General features: G+C 32.6%; 1 protein-coding gene across 2 annotated transcripts in view; it reads left to right on the top strand.

Moving 5' to 3' along the window:
• Positions 1 to 11,568: 11,568 nt before the first annotated feature.
• The window catches only part of nej (CREB binding protein nejire), a 41,665-nt gene continuing 31,940 nt past the window's right edge, over positions 11,569 to 21,293 (top strand). For both annotated transcript variants that reach the window (XM_089631756.1, XM_089631755.1), the window contains exons 1-3: positions 11,569 to 12,153; positions 15,566 to 15,777; positions 18,000 to 18,201. In XM_089631756.1, the coding sequence (XP_089487882.1) occupies positions 12,072 to 12,153; positions 15,566 to 15,777; positions 18,000 to 18,201 (496 nt within the window). In that variant the 5' untranslated portion in view covers positions 11,569 to 12,071. The remainder of the gene's footprint in view (positions 12,154 to 15,565; positions 15,778 to 17,999; positions 18,202 to 21,293) is intronic.

Raw genomic sequence — 21,293 nt, 5'->3', positions numbered from 1 at the left:
TATTTTGAATATCTAGTGTTCAAAATTTCATCAAGACGTATCAAAATTTACTAAAATGACCTTATTCCTGTTGAAGGTCAAGTGTGCAAAATTTCATCAATCTCAGAAAAAAACTGTAGATTTGTAATAACAACAAAGCCATACCACCTGAACGCCATAGAAACTCTTCTTTATATGTATACTAGTATCGCTATGAACAGCAGACCTCACGTCCAAAAACTATACTTACGGTGGGAAGGGTTGTTCTACCTTTTTGCTGGTCCTGCTTGTATGGCTGTAATGGCATTGCTGTACGATAATTCTATATGAATATTGTATATGTACCAGTGGCGAAGTTTAGGTGTTCTAGAGTGCTAATATTACAAAAAATGGCTTTATTAATGTTGTTGTAGCTGAAAGATTTTTAGAAGATTTTCAGTAAATTTCACTTTGGACGTGTGCATTTACATTTTCCACTAAAAGGGGTAGTTTCCCTTGGTAAATGACCTTATTTGACGGCCTCCACGGTCAAGGGGTAAGACTCTCAACTAACAAGTTGGAGGTTGCGGGTTCAAATTCCGGCGTGCGCAAGTAAATTTTATTTAATTAATTTATGTTTTCACAAATTACTTATTTTAATTAATATAAAGTATATTTGCGGCATACTCTCAGTATCGCTCTTGTGTAAGACCACCATTCAGAATTGAAACATTGCTTGAAGTGGCTTTGGCCGTGTTTGGTGACCAGATGTGAACCACTTCCTTCCCCTCCCCACTACCTTCAGTCTCACAACACACCCCAATTGGGGATGCCATAGTCTCACTGGCTCCTGACAGTGGGGAGACTCTTGTATGGTTTCTTCTTAAATCTTCAGTTACCTCCATAACTTGTGGGATACATGGCTTGACGCACCTACATTTTATGCTAACAATTAAGTACAAGGAATGAAACTCACGATTGAACCGATTCTCTACAACACTCTCGCCATCTCACTCAAAAGAGCTTTTTGAAAATACAGAGCTAAAGAATGTGCCTGATTTAGAAACAAAAATAATTCTAAAACCTAAATATGAATTATGCTGCTGTTTCAAAAGTCATAATTTAAACACAAGTTTATTATTTTCTACTATTCTGTTCACTGTGCTTTTTAACATAACTACATTTAAAAAATGCAATTAATGTTTCCTTTTACTGGCACAATCAACATAAACTAATTATTATTTTGATTACTATCTGTCCTTTAATCTATTACCATTCATATTATTTAATCTTGTAACATTTCTCAATTCATTTTTCATGTCATCAATTCCACTATTTTCATTTCTTTTATTATAATAATATATGTGTTATTTCTATTTTATTTAATATGTTTAATTTATAAAATTATTCAAACTCTCCTACTTTATTCAACTTTTGAAATTATCTTAATTTATTTAATTCTCTTAATTTTTTAATTTAATTATTCTTAATCATTTATCTATTTTACATGACTTGATTATTTCAAATCACTTACTAATATTATATTATTCTTATAAAATATTCAACTATCTCAATTAATTTAATTCCTCACTTTGCATTGATTGTCTTAAATAGTATAATAGTACATACAATTAATTTATTTTACATAAATAAATTGTCTTATTTAGACTACCTAAATAATATTAGCCAAATACAAAATCTAATTCTCCTCATAATATTGATTTATCTGACTCTTTTAATTCCTTTCACTAATCTCTTTCTTGTAATTCTTTCAATTCTCTCAATATTTTAAATTCTAATTTTAAATCTCCCAAATGTTTTATTTTTACTATTTCTCTTACTTCTCCAAATCGTCTATATGAATCTAATCTTAATTCTTCTACTCATCCAATTATATAAACTTAACTTATTTTAATTTTTATTTTTAATCTCTTTCTTTAATTCTTTTAAATATCCCATTTTATTTAATTATATGAATTTTAATAACTACTTTCATTGTTTTAATGGCTTAAACTTTTTACAAATTTTTAATTTTTAACTACAGAGTTTTCCAATAAGGGCCCGTTCCCACTTCCGTTTTCAAATCGGAGGCGGGTCCCGTTTTAAAAACGGATGCCCTAGTGGCTGTAGTGGATGTATGGAGCTGTTCACACTTGTCCGACACGATTTGAAAACGGATCCGACATTTTTTGTCGGATGGCTCGCCTACGCAGCGCGTCCGTTTTCAAATCGTGTCGGAACACGCTCGCTCATAGTGTTGTATGGAGCTGTTCACACTTGTCGTCCAGTCGTTCCGGCAGTCCCCGCCAAACCCCGACTGTTTGGTGCGGTTTTATGGTCCGTCGGAGTCATTGGACCTTACTTTTTCGAAAATGAGGCTGGAGCAACAGTTACGGTGAATATATTGCGCTATCGAGAGATGATTAATGATTTTTTATGGCCGGAATTGGATGGTATTGATCTGGACAACGTTTACTTTCAACAAGACGGCGCTACGTGCCACACAAGCAACGAAACCATTGATATTTTACGATTGAATATAAAAATAACACCTCTTATTGGAAAACCCTGTAGTTCTCTTGATTTAATTTCCTTTATTCCTCGAATACATTTCAATATTATAACATGCCCAAATATCTATACAAATTCTTCCAACTCTATTTCTTATTCTGTAAATTATTTTAATTTTCCTATTTTTCTTACATCACATATTTCATATAAATCTTAAAATTATTTTACTACTTACAATTCTTCTGATTCTGTGGACTGTGCGATTCATTCGATGTTTTCCGACTCTATGTCTGGGTTAAATCTTCCCCACAGGAAAAACTAAACCCTTCCACACACTTTTCCACAAATGATCATCTAGTCAATCCACACTATGCAAGTGCTATTATAAGCATAATAAATTCAAAACAATACAAGAACAACAGGTTAACTTACCTTAGATCAAATTGGAAAATAATTCACCGACTCCAGATATTTTCATATCAGAGGGTTCGGCTCGGTAGAACTCCTAACTGGACCTATATCCTACTGATAACTCAACATAAATATTTTAAAAATCTTTCGTAATCCTACATGTATTTAAAATTACTGATTTTTGCATTTTTATTTGTAAATTCTTTGATAGATCTAATACTAATGTAATTCTATCAATTCTGTCAATAACTGTTATTCATTCAAATTATTTAACTCTTACAATTATGGTAATTTCTAAAAATATCTTAATCTATCTAAAACAAGTTATAATCTTAGTTATCTGTACTATCTCAACTCATTTAACTCATATAATTATCTTAATTCATTCAATTCAAATTATTTCATTACTGAATTTAATCCACCATATAAAAATCTCAATCTTGTTAACTGTATCACTACATTTTACTCTAAAAAGTACAATTCCTTTGATTCTCCTGATTCATGTGATTTATTCATTTGATTTAATTACCCTATTTTATTCAAATTACTAATGTAATTAAACAAAGAATCTAACTCAATTAAATTTCATTTGCTTAACTAAGCGCAACGTTATAACTTACAAAGTCTTAGCTGAATCCAATCACCCAACATACACATACACACACAATGGACCCGATTAACTCTTTTGACAATTTTTTAACGGTACAAACGACAAATAACACAAATACGTACAAAAAAACTATCTTGAAACCAACAGCATTAAAATTATTCACCATGAACATCCGTAGCCTGAATAAAAATTTCGACAACTTACTTGTACTCCTAACTGACTTAGGTAATGAATTCGATATTATTGTTCTGTCAGAGTCCTGGATTAATGTAAATTACATCCCAAAAATAATAAATAACTAATCTGTGCACAATACAACTCGGCTCAGATCTCAATCAGACATAGTGTCTGAAATCTTTGACGACCATGCAAATTGTCTCAATATTACTATTGATAACTTAACTGTCTTCGCCATATATCGTTCCCCCAAGCCCAGCACTGTCGCACCCTTTCTCCACTCTCTCGATAGAAAACTTTATGGCATAAATAAGGACCTCATAAAAATCGGTGATATTAACATAGACATACCAAACAAAACCAGTCCTCACTCCACTGACTAGCTAAGCTTAATGGCCCTGCATAGCCTTATACCATACATTAACATACCTACCCAAGTCACACTCACTACTGAGACATGCATAGATCACATCATGGTTAGATCAAAGCGAAATCTATAGTGTTCGAATCCACTGTTACAGATCATTACTCAACCATCCTAGAATTGCACGACTCAAAGTCCTCTCCCTCTAAACCCAGCAATCCTCCCCATAACATTGTCCATATGGATCTTCTGATAAAGTATCTAGAATAAGAAAAATAGGAGACAACCCTGCTTCCGAAGATGTCAACATAGCCCTAGAAAACTTTTCTGCATCACTAACTGCCCACATCAATGAGGCATCCGTCCCAACAAAAACAGCACCCAACAAAAAAAACAGCTGAAACCGTAGATTAGGAATGGCCTTATTCGCTGTATTCGTAAAAGAGACAGACTTCATAAACAAGCCCTCAATATCCCAGACCCTGAATACTTACGTTTCTACAAATTAATAACCTGATAACATTAACCAAACAAAATTATTACAAAAAAAAAAAATTGAAGAAATGGGACATGACAGTAGAGTAATCTGGAACATAGTAAATAACATCTCAGAGAATAAAAAAAAATCACTCAACATTCAATCACGTGATATTAACGGTAAAAATATCCTAGTTCATGAAGACCCAAAAACCTTAGCTGATCATACCAACCATTACTTTCGTAACATCGGGACGAAATTAGCCAACAAAATCCAAGCTACTAATAAAACTCAAAATCTCCTAGTCACACAGGTAAAACAACAGAACTCTCCTCACCCCGCACTTATTCTAGCCCCCACATCTACTAAAGAAATTTTCGAAACAGTACTCTCCATCAAAACAAATAGTGCTGCTGGTAATGATAAAATTTTACCATACATATTAAAACACATAGTCTACTTTATTACTATACCTTTAAAGCATATTGTTAATCTAAGCTTCAAAAACGGATCGAAAACATGCAACGGTTATTCCAATTTATAGTGGCGCAAAAACAAATATTGAAAATTATAGGCCCATTTCATTGCTAAGTGCCTTGTCGAAAGTCATTGAAAAAATTGTTAAAAGTAGACTTGTCTCCCATCTGGGAACCCAGGGGATTCTTTCGCATATTCAGTTTGGCTTCCAAAAAAAAATTAATACGGAATCGGCAATCTTAGATCTGACAGAGAATATCACTAACAGCCTGGATGGAGATGACTCCTGCCTTGCCATATTAATAGACTTCGACAAAGCATTCGACACGGTTTCTCACACCATACTTATTGAAAGACTATCTTATATAGGAATCTGGGACAGAAATTTAGACTGGTCCTTCTCATATCTAACTGGCAGATTGCAAACCGTGAAAATTAACAATAGCGATGTAATTAACCCTCTACCAATTCAATTTGGAGCCCCACAAGGAAGTGTCCTAGGCGCTATTCTGTTCCTCATATATATTAACAATCTCTGTAACCTTCTCATATCCGGAAAACTAATATCTTTTGCTGACTACACTGTCCTAATAGCTAACATAAAACTTGGAAATGAACATTCGAGATAGCTCAAAATGACATAAAATGGCCTTGTAAAGAATTGGTTAGATGACAATCTCCTTACTCTCAATGCTGGAAAAACTAAATTTATAACCTTTAGTCTGTCCTCTGCTACCCAACCTACTAACAATAAAAAAATAATAATTCACTCCAGTCCAAGACCTGATTCTTTCTGTAATTGCCCAAACTTGGCACAAGTCTCCAATATAAAAGATATTTTATCTGGGAGTCGTGATTGATCAACATCTACGTTGGGATCAGCACATAGTCAGCCTAACTCCCCGCATTCGCAAGCTATCTTATGTGTTTCGAACTCTCAGAAATATTCTTACTCCTACAACACTTAAATCAGTAGGTATACTATGTTCTCTGCCAATCCATATTAGCATACGGTATCATCATTTGGGGTGGCTGTGCTTTATTATTATTGATCCTCTGCAAAAAGCTCAAAAAATGGTAATACGTGTTATCAATAAGCGACCGACAAGATATTCCCCAATCCGAATTTTTATTGAGTATAGTTTTTAATTTAATTTCAACGCCCTGGTGGGCTTTTACATAACAAGTTTTTTACATAACAAGTTTTTTACATAACAAGTTTTTTACATAACAAGTTTTTTACATAACAAGCTTTTACATAACATAACATACAGAAACATTTTTAAATGGAAAAAGATAGACTATAAAAATAAAAATAAAAGTAAACATAATATGAAAGGTAGGTAGGTGAATAGATAAGTTAAGGTAGAGTTAATTCATTGCAATAAAAGAGAAATAAACTAGTAGGTATGTTAACAATAATTACAAAATTACGAATGACACGAATTACAAATTGTGAATGGCTAAATGTGATACATGACAAAATTTATTTATTTATTTATTTGTTTGTTCTTAAATATACGTCAAATTCATTTAAAATTTATGTTAATTCATTTCTTGTACACATATGATAAAAACACTGTTACAACACAATCATACCACCAGAAATATAACCAAACGACACTACAATGTACCTAAACCTCATACTACATCAGCACAAAGACAATTCACCTACCTAGCTCCCGAAACCTTCAACCTTCTCCCTGATATCCTAAAAAAAAGAAACTCCGCTCCATACTTTCAAACAAACAAATAACTCTATGGATCCTAACATCTCCAACACATTTCAACTAACAAAACAAAACACCCATATATTCTACACTTTAACTCCCTAATCTCCATCCACACATCTCTCACATTCCTCAATTGATTTAATTCATATAAAAAATAGCACAAAAATTGCAACAATGTTCAATTAATTATTTATCACATAAAATATAAACTGAAACGGAATTGTTTAATTTACTAACTATTATGAATATTATAAAAATTATAATATTATTATTATAATAAAATTATTTTTATCTTTTTTTTTTCATTTTTGAAAAAGAATTTTATAAAATATATTATGATAAAACTATACTAACAGACCGAACGATTAGTCATAATAGACCCGATATAGTTTTACATGACAACATTTAAAAAATAACTTATATGTATCATTGATGTCGCTATTCCAAATTCCTGTAATATTCAAAAATCTGTTAATGAAAAAATAAGAAAATACACAGATTTAGGAAATGAGATTAAAAGAATTTGGCATTCTCAGACTATAAAAATATTACCGTTCGTTATTTCGGCTACTGGCATTATACCTAGATCTATCATTAAATTTTAGATAAGATGCAAAAGTCGGTCATTTTGAATACATGTAGGATAACGAAAGATTTTTTAAATATTTATGTTGAGGGATTAGTAGGATTTATAGGCCCTGTTAGGAGTTCTACCGAGTCGAACCCTCTGATATGAAAATATCTGGAGTCGGTGAATTATTTTCCCATTTGATCTCTGGTGGGTTGACGTGTTGTTCTTGTATTGTTTTGTATTTATTTTGCTTATATAATGCACTTGCATAATGTTGATTGACTAGATGATCGTTTGTGGAAAAGTGTGTTGAAGGGTTTAGTTTTTCCTATGGGGAAGATTTAACCCGGACATAAAATCGGAAGAAATTAAAAATCTAGTAGTACATTTTACTTACAATATATTTTTCCTACTTCTCTTGATTCTCCGTAAAATACATAATATAATGTACACTCCTCTTCCAACCACAAGCTAATACTTCTCTGGAAGAGTAGTATTAAATATTGTCATTGTAATTGTAAACCTTATTACTTATATGTACTTTTTCCTTTAATAAATAAAAAAATATATATACACGGTGTCCGGAAACTCGTAGTACAAGCGGGAAACTGGAGAATCTACACCACATGGGGAACCCAAAAAAACATAAAGTTTTTTGATTTGAGCATTTTCAAAAAAAAAAAAAAAAAAACCAAAAAAAATATTTTTCGGCTATTTTAGGGTTTATTTTAAGTTTTTTCTGGTGTTTAGGGTTGAATAACAGATGTTTTAACCCTGCAGAGCAGAAATATTTTATGATTACACCGGGTTAAATGAAGGGTGATTTCAAAATAATGCTTCAAATCCGAGTTTCTTCATTTGTTTTACTTTCAAATAGTTTTAATTAGTTGGGTACTTTGATCTTCAGTAATAATTTATAAGAATTTGATTAAAAAAAAAAAAAATAAAATAAAAAAAATCAACTTCAAACTCGATTTACTCGATAACGAAAGCTCAAATAAAAAAAAGTATATTACAAAATCGACTCCAAATGTGATGTAGATTCACCAGTTTCCCGCTTGTACTACGAGTTTCCGGACACCCTGTATTATTAAATTCTTCAATCTGTAAACTTCACCCGCCATAACACAGGGGCATCCCTAGCGTGGCGGTTGAAATAACATTCAAAATGAATCATCCAATGTAAATTTTCTTTGAAATAAATAAATAAAACTGAAATTTCACCTTAGCCTTATTTTTACAAATCCAACATTATGCATATTTCTTGAATTTTTTATATCCAAATCCTTTTTTTCATGTATGTATTAGATGCACATGATTTTGATATTTTCCTCGTATTTTCTCTGCTCTTTACTAATAATAATGCTTATCTGCTAAGATTTAGAATAATATTTCAAATATAGTAGTCCCACTGAGAAGTTGTAGGTCATGTAATCATTCTAGTAGATTTCTTCTGTTTTTTTTTTTTTCATTTTCACACTAGACATGTGAGAAGGAAGATTTTTATGTAAACATTTTAGGACAAACATTGCTGTAGAAGACTTCTTTCTGGAACTACTTTACATTCAACGTTTTCGATGATATGAAATAATCCATTAACTTTATGGAAAGTACATATAATTATAATATATTATGACTCCTCTGGCTTCCTAAGCCTCGCTGCATGTTATCTAATGCTTATCAATTTCTGACAAATAATATCCGTGATGATAAGAAAAAAGGGGACGACTCAACAATTATCAACTTGACAGAAAAGCATATTTTGATTCCAATATTATATCAGATCAGGCAATTTCTTGAATAATACATGCTTATTTATTTTTCTTCTTTATCGTTATTAAAACATTTTTAATGTGGGTTTATTTTTGGAGCAAATTTCAATTTTTCCCATCCTGATAATTACGGTTCCATGATAACTCCTCAAAATGACAATTCAACACACGTTTAAAAGGTGATATAAAGTCATTAAAAGTGTTGAAACAAAAACTAGGAAAAATAGTTACATATGTAACCTATTTAACCTAGTTTTTGTTTCATCACTTTTCATAACTTTATAACACTTCTTGTAGGTGTGTTGAATTGTCATTTTGATGAGTTATCCGGTCACCATGAGATTCGTGTTATTTAAAAAAAAAACAAATGATTAAAGAAAAACATGAAGTGGAATTAATATAAAAAAGATTAAAGTACCTAAAGTAGATGCATTCATCATAAATTAAATGAACAAAATTATCAAAGATAAACAAAATAGAAAGAAAGTATTTTCTTGTCATTGATATTGCAACACCAGTCCATTGATGATTGGGCTACTGTTACTCTATATCAGTAATTTCCAAATATTTTTTCCTTTTCCTGAGTACTTCTTCGAGAAAGAGCATAACCTTTGTAGCTAACATGATAGATAATTAGTTTTTCAACCCCCCGCTCTATCGGTGTGATGGATGTGATGGACGTGGTGGACGTTATGGGTGTGATGGACGCCACAGTATGTGAGGGACTAGATTTTAAAAGCATTACTGTTTTCGTTCCTCATTAGGTATATGTCTGTCATGATAATAATTGATTGTAATTTTTATGTTTTACATTTGCTCCGCACAGGAAGACCTGAGGAAAAAAATCCCTCAGGGCCTATGTTAATTTTGGGGATGCTGTGTGGGGGGTATTTTAGGGAAAAGAAGGCGAGAAAGTTCTGGGAAGGAAAAAGGTATGAGGGATGGGTAGAAATCTGGGGTCAATGTGTCTATGGGTGACGGATGTATGAATCCATCCCTCCCTTTAAACAAACCCCCCCATGAATCTGGGCACCCCTGCTTAGTCACCAAACATTGAAAGCCATTTGAGGTAGAAGCGTTGGTTATCATGGCAGAAACATTAAGCGTTAAGCATTAACCATGGCAGAAGTGTTGGTTATCCAATAAATGCCCGCCCGCCAAATTGAACTGCCATATCTTGATTCCATATTTTAAATTTATGTAAACTCCTTTCATAGTTATTTGAAGAACAATTTTTTAAATAATTTTGTAAGTGGCACATAATCTGTGCCACTTACATTTGGTAAGTGACTCCAACAGTTCCAGGAAGGCACAGCAGATCTTTTAGATAATCATAATAATTGTTGCACCATATTAATAATTATTATGAAAACTTCACATGGCACGAGCCATTGAGTGGCATCATCCAATCCGGAAGCTTTTTTTGATTTAAAGAAAATCACCCAAAACTGTTTGAAGATTTTCTGTTTGACTTTCTTTAAAAATTAAAAATGTTTCGCAAAGAATGCAAGGCTGTAAAAATATAAGCATAATGAGTAAGATTAAGAAAGCGAGGCTCATATGGTTTGGGCATGTAGAGTGGATGAACGAAGAAAGGAATACATTGAGAATAAATGACGCAAATGTGAATGGTAAAAGAAGTTGGGGACGCCCATAGAAGACACATCACGATCAAGTAAACCAAATAGTCAGGCCATGTCAAGATCCAGAAGAAAAGAAGGGCACATATGATATGATGTATGAATACGAATGAACCAAGTGTGTGCCAATACCGAGTTGTTTGGCAGTTCATCCTCTCTGCCTACCTTTGCGGACGGGTAGTAAGTTTTAATTATTCCATAGGTAGATACAAAGTATTTATAATTATACTTCATTCGTTATTTTATAAATGGTTTAAAATATTTATATATTATGTATCAATCTGTATAATCAATAAATGTTTAAGAAAGCATGAATGATTTTTCTGATTCTTTTGTGCTTACAAAGCTAATAAAAGGCTTTTTAATTAGTAACTGTCTAGTCGGAATTGTATAGTAGATTTATTGAGAACAGAAATCAAAACTTTTACAGAATTAGATTTATAGATTTCCTTGAATTGGATATAATAACTATATTCGTACAATATTTCAAAATTTTATTATTTTCGGCATCAAAACAATATTGTCTATAGGCACCATTTTCAATAAGCCGCGAAAATGATTTGAAAATGCCCCCGAATATCAATGTTTTATGCAATCTTAAAAAATATTTAGTGACTTTGTAAAAATGATAAAATAATATACCATTTTCACAATCACTTCTTGATTGTAAGTATTTAAGCTAATATTTTCGTATATAATTAATAAAAATCAAGATATTTAAAGATATCATAGACAAATAACATTTAAAACAGTTTCCGCCTATCTGACGCGTTGACGTCGATTCTACCGTCTGATTCTGCGTCACAAAGTAACTTCCGGAGGTCACGTGAACAGTTTCGACCAATCAGAGAGTAGTAACACTTTAATAGGCCGACATTTTCTGACAAGCGTAGAAAAAGTTCATCAACAGCCGCCATTTTGAGTAACATAGACTGGGCGAAATTTGGTTTTTATCTTGTGATTTACCTGTATATTCTTGGACTTATTAATCAAAACCTTTTGTATTTTAAACTATTAAAATTTTCGAGTGAAATTATACAATGTAAATGTGTCAATAAGTCCATAATGCTTAAAGAAATCTGGTGATATTGTTTTTATTCATTGTGCTAGTTCGGACGGAAGATGGTGAGAGGCTCTATGTAGCTCTTCGATTCCCAGTTCTGTAATGGCGAATCTTTTAGCCGCGGTTTAATAATATGTGCCTTTTACGGTGTAATGGACATCGAGCAGTCGTGGTGTGGACTATTAAATACTTAAATTATTATGATCTGTTATAAGATGATTTATAAGCCGAAAAATACTTCAAAAAGTGATTTTTAAATCGGCGGGCTGAAGTATTCACGGTGGGTTTAGTTTAGTAAACAGAACCATGGCCGATCATCTAGTGGATGAACCGCCTAATAAGCGAGCTAAGATGAGGGATCCCTTCCAGGGACCTTCGGATTCCTCAGGTAATTATATTTGTTTTTATTTATTATGTTTTTTCGCAATTTAACATTCATTTATGTCAAAATACTTCAAGTTGACATTTTGGTATGTCTCGACTGGTATCGGCTATTTCTTGAACAAACTCTATTATCGTCTGCTATGTTTTCGTGTATTCATTAATTAATGCGCATGTTACATCAGAATTTAAAGCTTTTAATTTTTTTAAAGAATATTATCGTAAGAAAACGACGAGTCTAGTACGTAAAGTTTCTTTAGCATCACCAATCAGATCAATGTTTCTGCATTTTGGCACGTCTGACATTTTTATTGAATATTCTGTTATTTAATGCTTTCAAATTGTTGGAGGAGTTATCTTTAGAGTTTTGTCAGGTATATTTTACAAATGAAAACAATGTGAGTTTGACAAGGAAGGTCATGTAGTCAAACAATACTTGACAATGTCAATTTCTTCCTTTAATATTTGGACAATAATTATAAATATTTCACTGTCCTCACTGCTCATTTGACACAGAAATATACATACTTTTTAATAAACTTTATTATTAAAGTTATGAAAAGAAATACATCCTGCATTGTCTACTTTCAATGATTCCTATTTTCTAGAAATTTAATTTTGCAATTCTCATCTTGCTAAATGTTCTCCATTCCCAGCATTATCCCCAGAATTAATATTAGTGATTTACATTTTTTTAGTGAACTTGAAACATAAAATATATAACTAAGTCGACAACATTTAGTGGAAGGATTGTGTTTTTTTGCTATTCAAAATTTTTGTTGAAAATTTTTAAAAAACTTAAAGAAAGTGCGAAAGAATACATTTACATGTTTTGACATTATTGACAGATTTTTTTGTTATATATATAACAAAAAAAACATATAACATATATATTTTACAGTATTTCTAGAAAAGTGTAATTGTGAAATTGATATGCCAAAAATTTTTTTATCACAAAAATACTCATAATCTTTAATTTAAATAATGGCTTACTATTTAAAAAGTGATATTGGTGAATTAACTGCGAATTTTGACTACTTACATAATAATACAATGTGGTGTTATATTTTGACAGTTCAACAAAGCATTCTAACCTGATAGCATTTTGACATTTTGTTTACCATCAGTGCAATAATTTGTGTTCTTTTTTGCAATACGTGTTTAGAAGTGGTAACATTACAAAAAAAAATTGGTTCCTTTAGTCAGTTTATTTTTAAAAGTGACAGTTAACTAAAAACATACATCAGGAATAATAATTCATTCGTGGTTCTTGTATTTTATATCTAAATAACCTTAAGTAGTGATTTTTAGTCAATGAAAGTTTACGAAGTATTTAATAATTTTATTAGGTTAAGAGTCAGTCAGTCATTCATAATTGAATTGCACAGAAAAAAATCACTTTTTTTTTTTGCATAATGATTATATGATGTACATTGTTAGTTTTTCTGAATTGAAATTTTGATGTAATATCATGTTAATCTTTCCATTCCAGTTATTTTATTTCTGCAATAATTTATAAATTAACTAAAATGCCATCATAGAGTCAAGTTATAAAGGTGATTTAATTGTTCATTGATGAACACTGAAAACAATAAAAACTGTTTTAAGTAGTTATTGAATATTTGTTGCTGCCATGTAAAATTGCTATTTATTAAGAATTATTAGTGTTAGTAGGTATTATTTACGTGTTTTGATTGGCTCCACCAAAAAATAATTCAACAAAAGCTTAATTGCCATTGGTGGGATAGCAAAAACTAACTCTCAAAAGGCGAAACTACTTTAAAAGTACCTTACCGTTTCAAGTATACCTGTATCTTGTTTCAGCGGCAAACATTTTCAGTATTATCCATTTCGGTATCCTACACACATGTTTCCAACATTTACGCATCATCTCTAAATCTACTCAGAAATACCTTTTCTTATGACGGGTTGTTTCACAGAAATTGAACAATTCATCAAATTTCAAAATTAATTTGCAAGTTCTGTTATTATCAAAGTACTGTGAAACAACCGGTCCACAATGAAATAATAACAGAACTTAACAGAGCTTTCAGAGAACTGAATTTTAATTTTCAAGTTTGATGAATTGTTATAATTCTGTGAATAATAATATTTGTATCATTGTATAAAGAGTACAAGTCAAAAACAGCAACTTTTCAGGAGAGTGATTTCAAATTTTAAACTGCAATTAAATAATATTATTTACTTTATTAGTTGATTATTAATCTCTTGTGTTCGCCAGCATATCCAAGGATACTGTTAAAAAAATCATTTCGCTGAATATAACTATTCTGGGGAAACTTATGGTATAAACACGTCATTATCTGGTAAGACATTACAATTTACAAAAACATTATTTTGCAAAAAATGTGAGTTATTTGAAAATGGAATCAGCTGGCGCATGGTGAAAATTTAGCATTGGCAATCAATGGCAAGCTGTCATACAAATAAAATAAATTAGATGACTTGTACTGATGCATGGGTTTCCTAACAGTATAACTTGACTTGTACTTCTAATACTAATTGAAAACATAATAATCTCTGTTTTATTATTAACGAATGCCCACCTCGAAATAGAATAAAACAAAGTCAGTCTGTGCGCTTCATTCTTCTAAAGTACACAACGGATTTTGATAGGGTTGTCACTATAATTTAGAGAATTTCATAATATAATACATGCATATTATGTTTATAGTCATTATAGAAAAGACGAGCAACGCTGGGTACATGTCAGCTAGTTTTTAATAAATATATTTTTGGGTACATATCAGCTGGGTACATGTCAGCTAGTTTTTAATAAATATATTTTTGGGTACATGTCAGCTGGGTACATGTCAGCTAGTTTTTAATAAATATATTTTTGAGAAATTTGGTTTCAAAAACAATTCAGAGATTAGTAAAAAGTTAAACTGAAATGTTATTTTTCTACTTTTGTTCTTAACACCGATTTACAGTATAATATTGTAAAAAAATACATAAGTTTTAAATAGGAGCGAGATCTTCTCTTGTCTGATATTACCTCTGGACAGCGGCTAAGCAATTTTTGTAAATTTAGCTTCAATCAACATAACAAATAACAATAATACATGAATTTTCTATATTAACAAATAATATCACCCTAAGTGCGCACAAAGTTAGAAAATATCTAAACTATAGCTAAAATTGCCTATAAATATTGATTGAGTGAGGAAAGGTTTCTCTAATGGACTTTCCTTCTTTCACAGTTTTTCCCGTCTTATTGCCCTTTATATGCTACTTCAAAGCTTGTGCTGACTGTTGGTTCTGTGAGGCATTTAGCACAGCCTAGTTAGCCTAGGTGCACTGATGGATCAGAGCTCTGGGGTTAAGTGGGCTAGTGTATAATTTGAATAATAAAATTGTATTGTCATCAAATGTTGATATTTGAGAATTTGTTGCAGATGTGTTCTCTAACATGGACATGTTTGACCTGGAGAAGGATCTGCCCGATGAGCTGATGTCCAGTGGCTCATGGGGCGATGGTGGAGGGGGCGGGGGCGGGCTGAGCAACAAACCCCCGGCGCAGGGCCCCGGCCCTGGACAGATGAATGGGGACGACTCGGCGGCCATGCAGCGCCAGATGCAGATCAACCATCATCTCATGCAGCAGCAGGTAAATATATACAGTCGAACTTGGTTATAACGATCACGGCACTAGCGAGTTCACGGCTATAATGAGCAATTACAAAACGATATTTTAGTTCAGGCTATCTTCATATAATTGTTGACTGTTATAACGAGAACGATTCACTGATATACCGAGCAAATAATTTTGTCAACCCAATTTCTGAATACATGAGTGGGTCGTTGGGTCTGAAAAAATAGTTTGAAGTTATTCTTCAAGTAATTAGTAACAAAGGGCCGGAAATTTCATATCCCGTTATGGACGGATTCATATTTTTATGGCACTACCTGTGTAAGATTGTAAGATTGTCGGCTATGTGAACCATTGCTATCCATCGGGCACAATGTAAAATTGTAATGCGAAATTTGAGCTTCAAATACGAGCTTTATAAGTCTTCTTTTGTATTCATGTCAAGTTATACTCATGGTTAATTTTGTTTTAAAAACCAATAAATATGTTTATGAAGACACCTAGTTACGAGTACCTACATCCCCACGGGTAAATTTATGATAGTGATACTTTTTCAGCAGAGTCTTTTTTTCTAATAGGCCGCGTCCTACAAGCGGATTTTTTTTTGTTTTCGTTCAGGTGGGGTTTGACAGTGAAATTCAAGAGTTAAGGTTTCTGTTTTTTTTTTTTTTTTAATTTCGTGTTATGCAAACCTGTTTTTAAAATATGGTTCCATTTAAGAAATGCATAGAAAATTAACCAAAACTCTAAAAAAAATCGTTTTCAGCCAGGGTTTTCAAGAATTACACTAAATTCGTATTTTGAAAATGTACCGTATTGTTGTGAATATATTGATAGTAGAGGCAGGTAGGTAGGTACACACGTCTTTAAAAAAAAAGGCTATTTTGGATATGACGATTAAATGCTGGCTATAAGGAGGAAATTTAGTCGGTCCCCTCGTAGTCATTATACTAACCATGTTTGACGGTATTATTATTAACCATCACCATGTTGTATATGGCATCCAACAGGGGCAATAAAGTACATTGGTACATCAAGGTAACGGAGTTGTCCTTCAAAAATAAAAACAGTTTCACCGTGCTTCTCATGTTTCACGTCACGTCATAAAAGGTGTTTTGTCTCTCGAAAGTGGCCAAATATGATTTATGTGGTTATGGATGGTTGATAAAATATTCAACATTATTCACATTTACATAAACCTTTCAGTTGAATAAATCTAATCTTTTTAAATGAGTTTTTACATAAAAAATAACTATTATTAGTTTTTCGATATTTAATCATGTTATGTCTGTTCCTAATATTAAATATAGTTTGAATGAAGTTCACTATCATATAAAACAATTTAAAATTCAACAATATTTAGCCTTTCAAGAATCCTATAAGATTCAATTTTTATAAATTTATATATGAGTCGTGTAATTTCTATACCCGCTATATCAACTTTCATTGATTTGGAGAAAACCGCAAAAAACTGTCACATCTCTAGCGTACATAAGTAAATGCATTACAATTTTTTATATAATGAATTGGAGTAATAAAATTTCGAAAAGCATTTATTTTTCTATATATGTCTAGCAATAATTAAGTTATTTCGATAAATAAAATGGATATAGCGGATTTTGATACTCACTTCGTGATTTTGATAGTCAACTGAGCCGACATGGCGGGTTTAGAAACTCACGCGTAGATCATTTTGTAACACGAGCGTGGCGTCAGAGCGGCGGCCATATTGTATTTTGGCAAAATAACTGCTTGTGATTCGTTGAATCCGATATAGCGGGTTTTGATAGTAACTTTCTGTATGATATAGCGGATTTGGTTTCTCACTCGCAGTTTAAACATGGTTTTTGGTCGCGAAAAGGAGGGTTTTGAAACTCAATTTTAGGCTCCTCTTGTTGCTCGCAAAAATATGAACAAGATGTCATACTCAGATCATTTTGTCAAAAAATCGGATATAGCGGGTATAGAAATTATAGGATTCATATAAATTATAATTTTTTAATTTCAAAGAAAATTTATATTGGATGATACATTTTGAATGTTATTTCAACCTCCATGCTTGGGATGCCCCTGTGTTTTGGCGGGTGAAGTTTATAGATTTTCATAATATACATAATAGTTAGTAAATTATACAATTCCATAATATTAAACATTAAAAAAATATAATATTTTCAATGATGAATGTAAAATTTGAGGCTGCGCACAGTAGTTTTTTCGTTTGTTTGAACGGTTGGGATCAGTTGCAGTTGCAGGCCAATAAGAACCAGCTGGGGGGCCACAATGCCATGTCCATGGCGGGCCTCGGCAGCAAGAGTCCGAGCCTCCAGTCACCCCCCAACGTGGCTGTGGCCAAGGACCAGATGGGCCTTCACCAGAACCTGCTGCCCAATACCAGCCACCCCAATCAACACCATGCCTCCATGCCAATGAGTTCCATGCAGGGTGAGTACTTATTACACACATTTTTTTTCAATGTATTTATTTATGTCAAGAGATGTCTTGGCACTGGCAATAATTTTGTGGATGAAATGTAAAAAAATTATGTCAAAACTACACAAATTTGTGGGCTTAATTTTTTTAAAAATTAATAAGTTGTTAAAATCAATAATGAAAATATTAACATTGCGACGGAAATGGGTATTCAGGAACAGGTTACGCTTCGGGGGTAACTGCATCGCCCACCTGTTTGTTGTCGCCACATGCCTCGGCTAAAGCTCTCGGCGACAAGAAAGACCCTGCTATCGTTAGGTAGTGAGCTCCAGGCTCGGGTATCTTCAAAATCACTGATAATTCCAGGGATTCTACTACTTCTTCGAGGAGACAGTTGCTTTTGGCACATATCAAGGTTTATTCATATACAAAAGGTAACATGTCATTTTAAATGAGTTAAAGTGGATAGGCTATGCAGATTGACAAATAGGGCTTTCCAGACTCATGGTATGGTGGCGCTATTGGAAACGGCTGTGTACAGGTTGGGAACCTAGGTTGGGTTCTTGGCCTGCATCAGGGAGAAGCCAGCATCAGTGAAGCTGTTGTAAAGGTGCCCACGGTACTACTACCAACACGAGGTGTGCGGAATTAGTACAGTATAGGCTAGCTTTCTAACTACTGCTCTATAAATTATCTGAAGAAGACGAGCTTTGCATGTTGGTAAAAATATTGACATAATTTATGATGAAAGCTTTACTCGATCAATAATTTAGTATTTTATAGATTTAACCCATAGACATTCAAATTTATAGTCCAGCCAATCTGGGAAAGGGGGACAAGTGACCGTCTCCCTTTCTGTGATGTGTTAATAAATGAATCTGACAGTATACAGACAACTCGCATTGTAATATCACTAATCAGTCATCGAAAATAAAATCTGCTTACGAATTACTTGTCCTTTTGGCGCGCAAATTGCTGGCTGCTTAAGAAACTTAACTACAAATCCTGTAAACTAAAGTTCTGCCTTTGTTACACTTTAGTTAGACACTTTACAGATGTGTTATAATTTACTTATTTTTAGTGTCCCCATGTCAGGTAGTTCATTTAAAATCGAAGTTTCAGATCCTGCATGAAAGTCTCATAATGTACTGGTCCGCAAACCTTTGCCTTACTTTAGTGAACTTTACTTTTCTGCGCAGGGTATGGTTATTTCAATGTGCGCTATTTGGCTGTTAATGTATGACTGATGTCGTAGTTTATTCCAAGCATTCTCGAACCCTCCTGGTGCCTAACATATGATTTGCCTCCAGTTTGTCAAAATGATAACCAGATTTCATGTTAGGGCAAGTATATAAATTTAGTTTGCCTCCAGCTTGTCAAAATGATAACCAGATTTCATGTTAGGGCATGTCTATAAATTTGGTTTGCCTCCAGCTTGTCAAAATGATAACCAGATTTCATGTTAGGGCAAGTCTATAAATTTGGATCTGTGATTTAACCCGACTAATTAAAATTAGGCATTATTGCTGATAATGCAGAAAAACACCGAATTCACATTTGAGTAGGTAGTTGAATGTATAGTACAGTTTTGCTTTAACTCTGGCCATGAGAAGTACTGTTCAATCTTAACACTTATTTTCTTCTATTTTTTTCTTTAATTATTGTCATATCTTATCTTTCTACATTAATTATCGCCATCTTGCTGCAATAAATTAACTATGGGACTATATTTTCCGCCATCTTGCTGCAATAAGCCTTTTGACTCAATCTGCCACAAATCACTTTTAAAATAATAAGAAAACATGGGTATCAAAGGTAAGGAACTCCCAACTATTAAAAAGTTATATCAGTAACAGAACACAACAAGTCAAAATTAACAATCATACTAGTAAACCACTGCCGATTACATATGGAGTTCCACAAGGAAGCATACTAGGGCCCGTTCTTTTTACTATTTACATAAATGAACTTTGCAGCATGAAAATAGACAGCGAAATAGTTAGTTATGCTGATAATTGAAGGATTGGAATAATGTATATAACATAGCGAATTTGGGAATCTCGCAAGTGAAAGCATGGCTATACTCAAACATACTTACACTAAACATATGGAAAACAAAATTCACAACATACAGTATAAATAGCACGGGACTGCCAAAAAACAATACAAACACCATAAAAATACACCAATGTTTAAACACCAACATCTGCGATTGCCCTCCTCTAGAAAAAACAGAACAAATAAAGTATCTAGGAATCGTAATTGTTCATAACTTTCAAATCACAAAGAAACTCCTCAAAACAATACACAGTTTCCTAAACATAAGTAACTTATATAAAATAAAACAATTGAAAACAATATATTTTGCGCTTTGCCAATCAATAATAGAATATGGAATTATTGCTTGGGGAGGAGCAACAAACTCGGCTATCGATTACATAGAAATTGCACAGAAAACGATCTTAAAGGTAATACAAAAAAAAAGACTGACTGATACAGACCAAATATTCAACAGCTGTGACGTACTAGATATACTCCAATTATACGTTAAAACTCTACTAAACTACATTTTTGACCAAAAAAACGAATTTCAACATACATAAAATATTACTAACAGACATAAGAAAACATAACTTTTCTAAAACATAAATTCCATATCTTCAGAGTGGAAGATACTACCAGTATCGCCCTGGTGTAAGACCACCATTCAGAATTGAAACGTTGCTCCAAATGGCTTTAGCCGTGTTTAGTGACTAGATCTGAATAGCCAGGTACTTCCCCACCTTCCTCTTTCCCTTCCCCACTTACCTTCAGCCTCACAACATCCCCCAATTGGGGATGCCATAGTCTTACTGGCTCCAGACGAGAGCAGTTGGGACTCTTGTGAGGTATTCACTATAAAAAAAATAAATAAATAAATAAAATCTCCGACAGTAAATACAAGCTTTGGATAAAGACACTATCAATATCATGCTATAAAAGCATTCGACAGTCTAACACTTGAAATTAAAATTGAGGAAAATAAAAATAAATTCAGACACAAAATGGATTAAAGAACAAAAAAGACAATATTACCAAAATTTCATAACATAAAATAGTACCTA

Source organism: Hesperophylax consimilis, chromosome 5, assembly GCF_061612785.1.
Source record: "Hesperophylax consimilis isolate HC1 chromosome 5, BYU_Hcon_1.0, whole genome shotgun sequence".
NCBI lineage: Eukaryota > Metazoa > Arthropoda > Insecta > Trichoptera > Limnephilidae > Hesperophylax > Hesperophylax consimilis.
Note: the sequence above shows the minus strand (reverse complement) of the source record. Positions and strands in the feature narration are given on the sequence as shown.